At 32.5% G+C, this 12,956-nt stretch overlaps 1 protein-coding gene across 1 annotated transcript; it reads right to left on the bottom strand.

The window, feature by feature from the left end:
• Nucleotides 1-5,166: 5,166 nt before the first annotated feature.
• On the bottom strand, nucleotides 5,167-10,699 carry LOC112786926 (serine/threonine protein phosphatase 2A 59 kDa regulatory subunit B' eta isoform). The gene is made up of 2 exons (XM_025830301.3): nucleotides 8,718-10,699; nucleotides 5,167-5,853 (listed from the first exon to the last, which is right to left on the bottom strand). The coding sequence occupies exons 1-2, from the start codon at nucleotides 9,948-9,950 to the stop codon at nucleotides 5,500-5,502; spliced, it is 1,587 nt and encodes a 528-aa protein (XP_025686086.1). The 5' UTR covers nucleotides 9,951-10,699; the 3' UTR covers nucleotides 5,167-5,499.
• Nucleotides 10,700-12,956: the final 2,257 nt, after the last annotated feature.

Raw genomic sequence — 12,956 nt, 5'->3', positions numbered from 1 at the left:
AAAAGAACAAAGTGGATGCAAAATCAAGATTCTAATAATAGACAAGGAGACAAAATAGGTTTATTTGGGTGAGCTTCTAAAAAAAAAATTTTTTTTTGAGTTATCTTTTTTCAAAGGGTAAAGTATGTTTTTTGTCCCTAACGTTTTCGAAATTTTTTAAAATTACCGTTAACATTTAATTTGTTTCAATGTTATCCTTAACGTTTTCGATAAGTTTCAATTTTATCCTTACCGTTAATGTTTTGATAGTCAACATATAATCAATATTTTTCTTTCTAATTTTAGCCCTCCTATAACTACCACCATCATCATCATTAACATTTTTTTCTTCCACTCCATCCACCAGCCACCATTGCTATCCACTCTCACCATTAGCTCTCCACCACCCAACACCTATTGCACACTAGCACTGTATCACCGCACCCTCCCCTCTCACCTCACACTACCACCATATCACCAACCACCAAGCCACACTACTGCAACTATACCATTGAATTGTCTATCATCTACATAATCAACAATAGCCACCACTCCTTCCCATCAAATTGCCATTGCTTCTTTTTCTTTCTCTCTCTCTCTTACCAAAGCCTTTGTCCCTTTCTCTCTCACCACCACATCCCACAACCTTGTGCCCTTACCATCACAAATCCAATCCTAACTCCATTCAAAATCATATCATTAACAACAACAAAAATAACATATAATAGAGAATAATGAAAAATTAATAGAGAAAATTGAAATTGAAATCAAGAAAAATGTTAGATCTAAAAAGAGAGGAAGGAGAGCGATGGTGGCGCGGTGGCACAACGTTGTCAATGAAGGGTCGTGGTGAGGTGAAGATGTGTGATTTTGTTAATATTAATGATAATAATGATGGAATGGTGCATTAGGGGAGGTAAGGAAGTGGAGAGATATGGTGGTGCAAAGGTAGAGGAGTCAGGTAGTAGTAGTGAGAGTGACGGTGTAGTAAGATGGTGCGGTGGTGCAACACTGGAGCGGGCTGGGCTGTGGGGTGTTGGCGGGTCGGTGGTGGTGGGTTTAATCATTATGTTAGAAGGGTGCCGAGAGAGCGTGGAATATGATAATGAAAAGATATGGGAAGTAAGTGATACATGATAGAGGGGTAAAATTGGAAAAAAAGATGTTAACTATTAAAAAATTGACAGTAAAAATAAAATTGAAACTTATCGAAAATATTAAGAATAACATTAAAACAAATTAAACGTTAAGGATATTTTTTAAACTTTTCGAAAACGTTAACGGTAAAAAGTATACTTTACTTTTTTTCAAGAGATCTTATAGAAAAGTAAAAAATAATTTTAAATTTAGATATCTCATGCAAAAAGATATTTTTATTTATCAATTTTGTTTGGGTATAACCATGTAAAAGTACTTTTTTGTTTATTTATTAAAAAAGATATAAATTGTAGCTTCTCAAAGAAGATATTTTTTTATTTGTTTAGTCTTTTTACTTTTACTACTAGAAATTTATCAAACACGCTAAAAAATAAAAAAAATATATCTTTTTTCATTGAAAAATATCTTTTTTTATCAACTTAATGGAGTCCAAACAAGCACAATATCTTGCTTGTTCAAATTGTTTTAAGCAACAGAAAATTTAACATTAACTAACAACTAATAGATATACTCCTCAACACAATAGAGTTGCTTAAAGAAAGAAAAGAATCATAATAGATATGGTCCTATGCATGTTCAAGTTGAGACAAATGCCTAAAGAATTTTAGGTGGAAGCAATTGCAACTACAATACACATTTTGAACAGGTGTCTAACAAACAGTGTTCATCATAAAACTCAGAGAAAGTTTGGAGTGGAAAGCTGCCTTTAATTCATTATTTCAAATATTTTGGGTTTATTGCTTATGCTCACGTACTAGACCAATTAAAAAACAAGTTAGATAACAAGGTGAAAAGTGTATTTTTATTAGTTACAGTACGATTCAAAAGAATACAAGCTGTACAATCTAGAATCAAAGAAGGTGATTAACAGTAGAGATGTGTTTATGAGAAAGACATATAAGACTTGAATGCAAAGATAAAAAAGCAATCAATTATAATTTCAAATAGTTATGATGGAGAAGAAGGACAACCAAACAGTATCAATCGACTAAAACTATCTAAAAAATCTCAAAGAGAGTGGAGACTACATGCTACATTGGCAGATTATGTCGTCAACAACGATAATAATCCGTCCGATGAAGATATAACCAATTTGCTCTATTTTCATATTGTGAACCAAAGAAATTTAAAGAAGCGTCAAAAGATAATAATTAGAAGAACGCAATAGATGAGGAGAGTCATGCCATTGAAAAGAATGACATATGCCAATTTACAGATTTACCTACAGATAAAAAATCAATTGGAGTAAAGTTGGTTAATAAGACAAAATATAAATCTAATGGGCAAATTGATCATTTTAAGACAAGATTAGTTGTTAAGGAATACAAGCAAAAATCAAGTATTGATTTCTTTAAGGTATTTGCTCCTATTACTAGATTAGATACTATTCATATGACTATTTCACTCTCTCCTCAAAGTAAATGAAAGATACATTAGATGGATCTTAAATTTGTATTTCTAAATGGTATTTCAAAAAAAAGAAATGATATAAAATTTTTTGAGAAGAAAATATAATTTATAGGTTGAAGAAAGCATTATATAAGTTAAAACAAGCATGAAAAACGTGGTATAAGAAGATTGATTCTTATTTTATGGAGAATAATTTCAAAAAATGTCCATTTGAGTATATTTTTTAGATCAAGTTTGTTGAACTTAGAGATATTTTGATCATATATCTTTATCTTGATGATTTGATATTTACTCTCAACAATTTGAAGATAATTGTATATTTTAAAGAGGATATGTAAAGTATTTTGATATAATAAATATGGGCTTAATATCTTATTTTCTCGATATTGAAGTAGTTCGAAAAGATAATAGAATTTTTATTTCTTAAAAAAAATATGCGAATGAAATTTTGAAAATTTTCAAATGGAGCATTAAAAATCAATTGCTACTCTAATCGAAGAGACTAAGAAAAAATAAACGAAGAGCAGTTGATCCTATTTATTACAAGAACTTGATTAGGAATATGATATACTTGACTACAAATAGACCAAATATTTTGAAAGTCTCATTTATAAAATATAATTTTAGGCTGGGCTGGATTATTCAAAGTATGATCAGAATCTGACACAAAAATAACATCGAATAAAAATGATAAAAAGAAGACGACAAAATATATCTTGAGTTCAGGACAGATCTTGAACACCCTTAAGTACGCATATGAAGTTTATGTATACATGAATATAATGATGTTTTATGGGAATTTTTGTGTATGTATATGTTAATGTAAAAGTTTGACACAACAGTTATTTCGACTATAAAGTATGGAAGCCGACACAGAGGCATCGTGGTTAATTAATCGGTCCCGTTACGTTATCAACAGCATATCTGCCAACTCTTATTTATAACTGTGTTTCATGGAAGTGTCTTCGTAGATGTGTCTAATAAAAAAGACATTTTTATTATGTTAAAAGTGTTTAATAGAAGTGTTTTTATAGATATATTTTTTGGATGTGTCTCTTTATATATGTATTTAAAATATAATAATTAATTATTGTTGGCAATAAGTTGACAAATAATATGTTGGTATCCTATACTTTTCCTTAATTAAAATAGTCGAAATAGAGGGGATAATAGAAATGGCGTCGAATGGAGAAAAGGTGCAATTAACACGTCGAAAATAAAATTGGTTCATAATGGATAAAATATTAGCATGAACATGGAGACTGTTACCTGAAAATTCTCAAGATGTAGTAAGAACGTAGGTAATTAACATTGGAGAGTAAATAAAGCAATATGCGTAAAGGGCTAATAATCATTCAGTACAGCAAAGATTCTTTCTTTGTAAATAGAAGTAAAGAATTAAGAAAGGATTTTAAATTTTTCAACACCACAAGTCATTCTAAATCTCTAAAAAATTCCAAATCGCAATGCATGTGCATGTGAATGTTAAAAGTCAATTTCTGTCTTTATTATTTTTTTTATAGTTTCTTTATGTTTCTCGTTTACAAGATGCTTCTTCTTTCATTTTTAGCATTTTTCTTGTTTTTATTTCATGTCTTGATTTATTTAATTTAATTCGTACTTTGTAGTACATTTTTGACATTTATCTTTATCGTTAATAATATAAAACTCTAACTACTTTTTTTTTAGTTACAAAGTTAACATCTATATTAAAATCGATAAATTTCGAGTCAAACTCACTTTCTTAGAGAAATTGTATCTGCTTCCTAAATTAAATCATTGATACAAAATTTGGTCGACATATGTGTCGAAATTGACAAAAAATTTAGTCTGTAAAGATTTATCATCGTTCAATCAAGACGTTTTATATATCCCATTTATGTCACAACCTAAATGAGTAAATGATGATTTGATTGATGTTTCGTCTTGATGCTGCTAATTTGCTTGTATTTTACTGGCAAGGTCAGACCAGCGAAATAGGTGTAAAAAAATTGATGGCAAGCCGGCACTTGATAATTTTTTTTTTTTTTTTTTGGTGTCTTGGCACTTGATAATTTGCATTAGCTACATCATTGATAAACCCTTTTATTTATTTATTTTCCTCTAGAATACACTCCACAGGGATTTTGTGAAGCCACATACCCCACGTGATTCACACATGTGGAGTACATTTTGGAGCAAAAAATGTTTAACCCCGATATAGTCATAGTCACAGCCATTATTTGTTAATTTCGCACCTAAACTCGGTCAAGTGGAAGAGGTATTGTAGGCCACTTTTTTTTTTTTCCTTGGCACCCCTTAATTTTATGCATAACTCTCATCTATGAAGATCTTTGTCACTTTTTTGACGATATCACCCAACAAATCAAAGACTGATTCGTCGCATATCTAAAAAATTTGCTACTGACCAATGAATTGATAAATACACCAAAATTTAAACCTCAAACTTGATAAATACACCAAAATTTAAACCTCAAACTCTTTAATAAACAACCGAGTAAGCTAACCACTCGACTAATCACATTTTTTAACCTCCAATCAAACCACCCCCCCTCTCTCTCTCTCTACCCTTTTGGTCATTCACCTGTATTCCCTTTTTCTTGAGCCTTCATTATTAGATTTTTCTATTTTTAATCGAAATTCTACAGCGAGATTCATTTAACAAAAGACGGGGTAAATCGCCAAAACGTGTCCAGCTATGGGTACAAAATACAAATTTATATGCTAGTTTTAAGCCTTGGAGGTTGCGACGTTGCGTTGCATATATGGGGGTGTTACTACTACCAACGCCTTCAATTTCTACAAGGAGTGAAAAGAAAAAGTGTTCTAGAAATTGCCCCTTCTTGGCCAAACCATCACATGCAAAATTAAGAAAACAATACTATGACATTCTTTTTTTTTTTTTACCCGAAAAAAATGGAGGTTATTTGAGAATAATACACCTTCTGCCTTCTATCTAACCTGCATAGCAGCGACCTTACCAACAAGCACTGATTCGTTGCTCGCAGCTTTCTTCGCGGCAAGCTCCTCTAACCGTTTCCACGTGGCCTCACGCCCTGCCGTGACTGCGTCTTCCTTCAATATATCCTCCTCAAACTTCTGTAAGCATTCTTTCGACAAGTCAGGATCAAGATCATTGAATATCTTCCGCACGTTTAACGTCAAACTATGGACAGCCTGATTCCAGTGGCTTCTAGCGTTTCGCTCCAACGCCGGGAAGATGATGGGCAGTATCACTTTGCGGTTTTGTTTGATTAAGTTCACGATGTGATCGTTGTTCCATAAGAACAAAGCTCTTTCGGCCACCTGTAAAAACAGACAAGAAGATTTGTGTTTGTAGAGTGACATAGAAAAACAGTATATAGTGTAATATTAATGCTATAGTTCCATGAATATCAACACACAAAAGAAGGCATCCCGGTGCACATGCATTCCGCGTTAAGACGTTTAACACAGGGTCCGGAGAAGAAGGGCCGCACCCAAAAGGTGTAATGTAGACAGCCTAACCTGATAATTACATATCAGTGGCTGCTTTCACGGCTTTAACCCATGACCTTGAGGTCATACGGAGGCAACTCAACCGTTGCTCTGAGGCTCTCCTTCTCCATGAATATCAACAAAGCAACAAAAATCATTGTTTAGTTTCTGGACAAATCGAATTGCGAAGAAATGCACGAGCAATGATGTTATGCGCTCATCCATTAGGGTCGGCGACATAGATCATCATACAGCGCCAAGGTACCTTGTCATAAAATCATCATACAGCGCCAAGGTACCTTGTCATAAATTATGTGTTTAAACCATTTATAGTTAAATTATTCTAAACTAGTTTCCTCCATCATCTTCTACCTCTAATTATAGCACTATCCTTCATCTGAAATATATCGAGTCAATTAAAAACTGAAAAACTAGGCACCACCACCATTGATGCAAAAACTTCCAAATGAAACTAGCACCATCAAGAAACATTTTACACATGCGTTCTTTATAATATATTTAGCAGGTTAACGGTGGCGTTCAAAGAAGGATGGATCCCAGGTTCTAGTATTAACTACACAAGAACCATAGTCACATGAACACATGTAATGGAAGTAAAATTGGACTCAAGTTCTGAGAAAATCTGTAGAACACTTGGCCAATGCAGTTAACGAATGAAATGAAAGCTCCAAATTGAACCGTTCAGTGACAGCCCACATATTTAGCACCATCAATAATGAGAATGAAAATTCTCTAATTTTTTATATAGGAAAGTCTAATAAGAGGTATAATGTTACTTGTGGTCTTGTGGATCATAAAAAAAGAGTGAAAGCCTAACAATACAATTGGTGATTGCACTTATTCAAATATCATCATTCGAATAACTCAGCGTGTCAAATTTCAATTTGCTAGACAATCAATAACTTCCAGATTAAATAGTAGTAAACGATCAGCACAAAAACATGCTCACAATCCGGTCTTCGCATGCTCATAATGAACCACAGTAAAAATTAGAAATTAAAAACATGCCAACTTACTAGCAGGTCACGTGTCCAACATGTTGGATACCAATGCTCAAGAATTCACATACACAGTAAGACAAGTGTCTTATCCAATTGAGAGAAGAATTGGTGTTTTGGGGTTTTTTGTGTGTGTGTGTGGGTGGGGGGGAGGGAGGGAGAGAGAGAGAGAGAGAGAGAGAGGGAAGGGGTTGGACACATTTCAAACACAGTTAACGACAGCCCCCTAATCATTGGAACAGACTTAAATGTAGCAAGTATTGGCGTACATGACATATATATCAATAATCTCCCGTGGTTTTTTTAAAGAGTTCAGAAAGCAATAAGTACTGGTGATTTGACATATAAGAATAAAAACGGGTGGCCGAGGCTTACAAAGTACAAAGAGAAAAGTTACATTTGAGAACAGGCTGACATTTAAGATAGTAACATTTCTAAATTATTAAGGGATGCAACAAGTGACATGATAGAGGTTATATTAAACCAGTTAGAGAGATTAATAAGAACCATTCCCAGGCCTTAAGATTTTGGACCATCTGGCTACCAACATAGAAGCAAAGTTTCATCGACCATTTTCAACAATTATCATCTTAATCCTTGTTATCATGTTTGTCTTAATTAGTAGAGAAACCTTTGGTGAACTCATTCATTATGGGATATCTTCCAAATTCATCCATCATCCGCAATTGAATGTGTGTGGACCCCACTTAGACCTCATTCAATGGTAAAGAATGGATGAGTCAGCACATTATCCCATGAGAAATGACTTCACTAGCATAACTCTAATTATTAGTTATCTTCACAAGATTCTGAACTGTGCTTATTACATGCCTAGCTTATGCATGGGAGGGCACATGAGAAATTATTAAGAAGCTATAGTTGCCCTCTCCTAGCAGGATAGACTTTACAAGCCAAAGCCAAAGTGATCGACACGAGAAAAGCAGACGCAGATCAAAACCTGCAATAGTGAAAATTAAACAGCAGCACTACCGGTATTTTTAATTTTTTAAAACCCCTTTTGCAGGCAGGCTTGGGTAGAATAGGATTATAGACTCAGCCATAATCTGCATGTTTGGCAGCGTTTTGTGCTCTGTCAAGCAAAGCAGTGACAACTGACATAAAACTAGGATTAGAGGGGATGGAAGCAGATTTTACTCCCAATTTCTTTTCTTATATATAATAATCCTTCACGTGACATATTCTGATGATGGCAAGTAGCCACAGGAGACAGATACTCATGCAATTTGAAGCAGAGAGACATGGAGACTAGCGCAGGTTTAGTCACAGAATCTCATCAATGTTATGACAATTTACCAGACACTTCTAGAGCCTAAATTGTTAAGAGAGCAGGACTTGAATGTCTTAACATGTTTTGAAACAGCATAACAGCATATATAGCTCAACGAAACAAATGGGTATAGGTTTCTCTTCTTTACAACTGTTGTTATGTTTGAAATTTGAAGCTACAAAAACAACAATTAGGATGATGCAAAATTTAAAAAGAATTCTCCTTTTCTTTAAAAGAGCTTCTCAACTGGAGAAAACAATGAAGTTGCAACATTTAGCATCCGATGCAACTGTGTCTTATTTCAAAAGTCACAAATAATATCCACATGAAATTAAATAAGGGGAAAAGGAACCGGAGCTACCAGAATGAAATGAAAAAATTTATACCTGAAAATGGGGGCTGTTTAAACAATGGGCGATGCGGCGAAATAATGGCATCATACAACGCTGGAACTCTGGAGGTTGAGTTGCTTCTAGAACTTCTTCTAGCTCACTCAGGAACATAACTTCCTTGGAACTATTGGTTATCGGCCAGTACTTCAATAGTCCCCTAATAATAGTATCAGCAAGCTTGCAATCTTTCTCCACAAATTGAGTAATGCAATAAGATAACTGCTGATGATACATTGCTAAGCACTTTGGTTTGTGCAGTGGAATCAACACACGAACAAGAAACAATTTATGCTCTTCTTTCAATGGTAGCGCGAAACCATTAATGATGCTCCCCAGAATTTCCAAGAACTCAGCAATCCCATTATGCTTCTCGGATTCAAAAATAAAATTGTAAAAGATATTATTGATGGATTTCCTGATGAAAGGGCGATGCGCCATGAACTTCCCGTAGATGCGATGCAAGGTCATCTTCAAGTATTCACGTTCTCTAGGATCCTCAGAGTCAAACAAATCCAGCAGCCTCAAAATGAAAGATTGATCAATGAATCTCTTAGCCAACTTCGCATCCAGCTCCGGCGAAGCCACAAATCTCAGAAAAAGCTCATACACGATTTGCAAATGAGGCCACGCAGGATCCATTGATGGCTCCTCCTCCTCCACATCAACACCATCAACAAGCTTGTTCTCACGAGGCTGAGGGCTAAGCGTCCTGAATATATTAGCAGACACGGTTTTAACAACCTCTTGTATCATAGATTCCGAAAACTTAGCATTGGCAGAAGTCACATAATCCACCAATTCCACCAAAGCCTGCCTCTTGATTTCCTTTTCCTTTAGGTGCTTCGTGGGGTCAGTAAAGTCAAACACAACACTGCACATCCTGAGCTTCTTGATGAACAATCCTGGCTTCTCCGAATTGGGAACATCCCTGAATGCAGCCAAAGGTACCTCATATGCACTCAAATTCCCATTGGGGTTTTCGCCTGCGGCCAACGGCAATTGAACCCGATTCCCATGGTGCTGACCGGAATTCAAAGCAGGGTGATGTTGGGGCTGCAACACTGAAGAATTCCCAGTTTTGCTTCCCCCAGGAGGAACAAGATCACTGTTTTTGGAACCAACACCACCACCATGGCTTCTTCCACTTGTGCTGCTTCCACCACCGTGTTCTCGATTCTCCGAATTTTTGGACGACTTTTTAGGGAGTTTAAATATCTGCTTGAACATAATTCACATAACAAGAAAAAAGAAACCCCCCTAAACAGTATAACCTTTTAAAATCAAACTATACCTTATACTGTGCTAACAACAAAGGGTTTTTTTTTCGTACCAGGAATAAAATAACAAGATTCAGTAACTCAGGCAAAAACACAAACACAATGAAGGCACCAAAAGAAACAAAGCACACGTGTTGTTTTGGACTTGTGCTTGACACAACTGATTTAACTACACAAAGAGAGAATCAAGAAGAGACCCAGTTGCTTATCTTGGAAGAAGAAGAAAACCCACTTCTCTGATTGCACCCATGGTGTTGATTGAGCAGAGTAGAACCGAATCGATGGAGATTTGAGGAAAACACAGGCCAGAGAAAGAGGGGGGGAAAATAAGGAAGAAGCTTTGATTAGAAAGAGTTGGTGATGGTGGAAGAAGAGATCAAGGGTCAAAAAAATCAAAGAGGTTGAGAATCGAGAGAGTTCAAACTTCAAAAGTTCTTTCTCCCTTGTTGAGCTTCAAATGACGGAGGAAGACGAAGAATGTTCTGCAGATTACCTTTTTCCCCCTGATTTCTTTTTTATTTTAATTTATAATTTTAAAAAAATTAAAAAAAGATAGAAATAAATAAATATAAGATTTTGTTATAGATTTATTTAGTATTATCAATTGTCAATTTTAAAGTAACAGAATCAATTGGATAAATAAATAATAACTACTTCTTTTTTCTTTCTTTCTTTGTTTTCGGTACATGCTCAATTTCGTATTCAAAAAGATTTCGTTGACTAATAATATATAAGACCAAAATTTAAATGAGATATGGATAAAAAAAAATTTTTGGATTCTTTAAATTTTGAATTTTATTTTAGAGAATAAAATGTAATTTTTTATTATTTATTTCATAAATAAAACAAAAAAATATGAAAAAAAAATTATTTAAAAATAAAATATTACACTTTATTCTCTAAAATAAAATTTAAAATTTAGAGAATTCAAATAATAAAAAATGTCAATGAATTGTGAATTTAACCGTACATATAGATAAAAAAAAGTATTTAATTCTTATAAAATAATAAAGTAATTTAACTAAAGTTAAAGAAACTATAAAATTAGTATAGCGGATGATTCTTATGATAAGTAAATATTTAGTGTAACTTGAATTTATTATAATAACCATTTTTTTTATAAATCCGATGTAAAAAATTTTTTGGTAGACATGTCAAAAAAAAATTATTGCTACTAAATTAGATATTCAAATCTTAAAAAAAATGAAGAAATTGAGATAAAATATTCGAATTTGAATATCTTTATCTTTATTTGATTCAGTTATAATTTAATTGGATCAAATTAATTATTTAATCAAACCAAATTTTTTATTCCGTTTTTTATTCTATTATTCACAAATTAAAAATATTATATACATAATAAAAATTAATTATCAAATTAACATTATATATGTATGTATTATTTATTTTATTTTTTAATATATTTTATACGAATAATTAATTTAATAACTGATATTTAATATATACTTAATATAATTGTTCTCATCAAATATCTCGCAGCACAGTCCAAATTAATAGATTTATAGTAATAAATCTTAACTTTGTTTTACAAGTAAATCTTATTCATTTATAGAAAAAAAAAATCAAAACAGAAAAACTAAAAAAATAAATGATATATTGGAATGCGAAGAAAAAATGGGACAAAGCACATGGAGGCAGTAGAAGCATTATACAAACCGAAGACTATAGATTAATCAAAAGGAGAAGGTGTGAGGAATATCTTATTGTAATTGTAAATTTGTAATTACAAAGAAGAGAGGGGAAGGAAACACTGAAAATGTTAAAATAATAGAGAAAGCAAAGCAAAGCAAACACGGTTTTGTTGTCTTAGTTATGGTTGTTGTTGTTCTTTGTTGACCTGGTATGTTGTGACTTGTGACTTGTGACTTGTGATTCCATCAAAATCAAAAACCCTCTCTCTTTCATAGTTTCTTCTATTCTTATAATCTTCTTCTTCTAAGAGAAGTGGTCAAGTCTCTGTGATTTTCGACCAATTTTGAGTCAGCACAAAGTGCAAATGGAATTATAGTAGAAAAAATAATAAGGGGCACCCTTAAATACGCCACAAAAGAGAACGTCTAAAATGCTTCAATTATTGTACCCAAAAAAATAAAAAGATTGGTTCAATCAAATTGCCTACACGACATCGTAAATGCTCGCATGAGTGACATCAATATTTAATTACGCCAATTAGGATTCTCCCAATTAATAGTTAATTAATGTTAATATATGAAGTTCATACAATAGAAATTACGATTAATTTATTAATTCTCCTATTAATAAAAAAAATACTATTAAGTTTATTATTATTTACTATATTCTTTACTAATATATATAATATACTAATACTATATAAGAGTATTATTAATATGTGCTTTAAAGATATATTTTAAAAAAACCCAAAAAAAGGTGTTACTACAAAAAATTTTATATTTTCATCAATACATTAAATATATCAAAAATTTAAAAATTTATTATTAGATTATTAAAATATACTCTTAAAATACAAGATCACTAAATCTATACTATAATTCATAAACGACTTTAATGTTTGTGTATTTTACTATCACACAAACAAAAGTGATTAAGCTTTAATGACTTTAATTAAATGCCAATGTAACATTACTTCGTAGTTCGTACTCACATTATATAAAATTTATAGGCTCGTTATACCTCTAAATTTATTTTTGTGGCAACTAAGTTTAAATAATTGATATAAACCTAACAAAAATTAATTTCATTACTAAGAAGTATTTTAGATACGCGTCTTTACTAACATAAATGTTGGTATTTCGTGCTTTTTCTTTTTCGCATTCCTTCTTCTTTTTCGTATTTTTTTTATCATTATCGTTTTTTAATTATTATTGTTGCTGCATTTTTTTCACTCTTCTTTCTAGTGCTTTTACATCATTATGTATTTTTTTAATTTTTTATTCTTCTTCAGAAGATAAAATAA

Source organism: Arachis hypogaea, chromosome 20 (genome assembly GCF_003086295.3).
Source record: "Arachis hypogaea cultivar Tifrunner chromosome 20, arahy.Tifrunner.gnm2.J5K5, whole genome shotgun sequence".
Lineage (NCBI taxonomy): Eukaryota > Viridiplantae > Streptophyta > Magnoliopsida > Fabales > Fabaceae > Arachis > Arachis hypogaea.
Note: the sequence above shows the minus strand (reverse complement) of the source record. Positions and strands in the feature narration are given on the sequence as shown.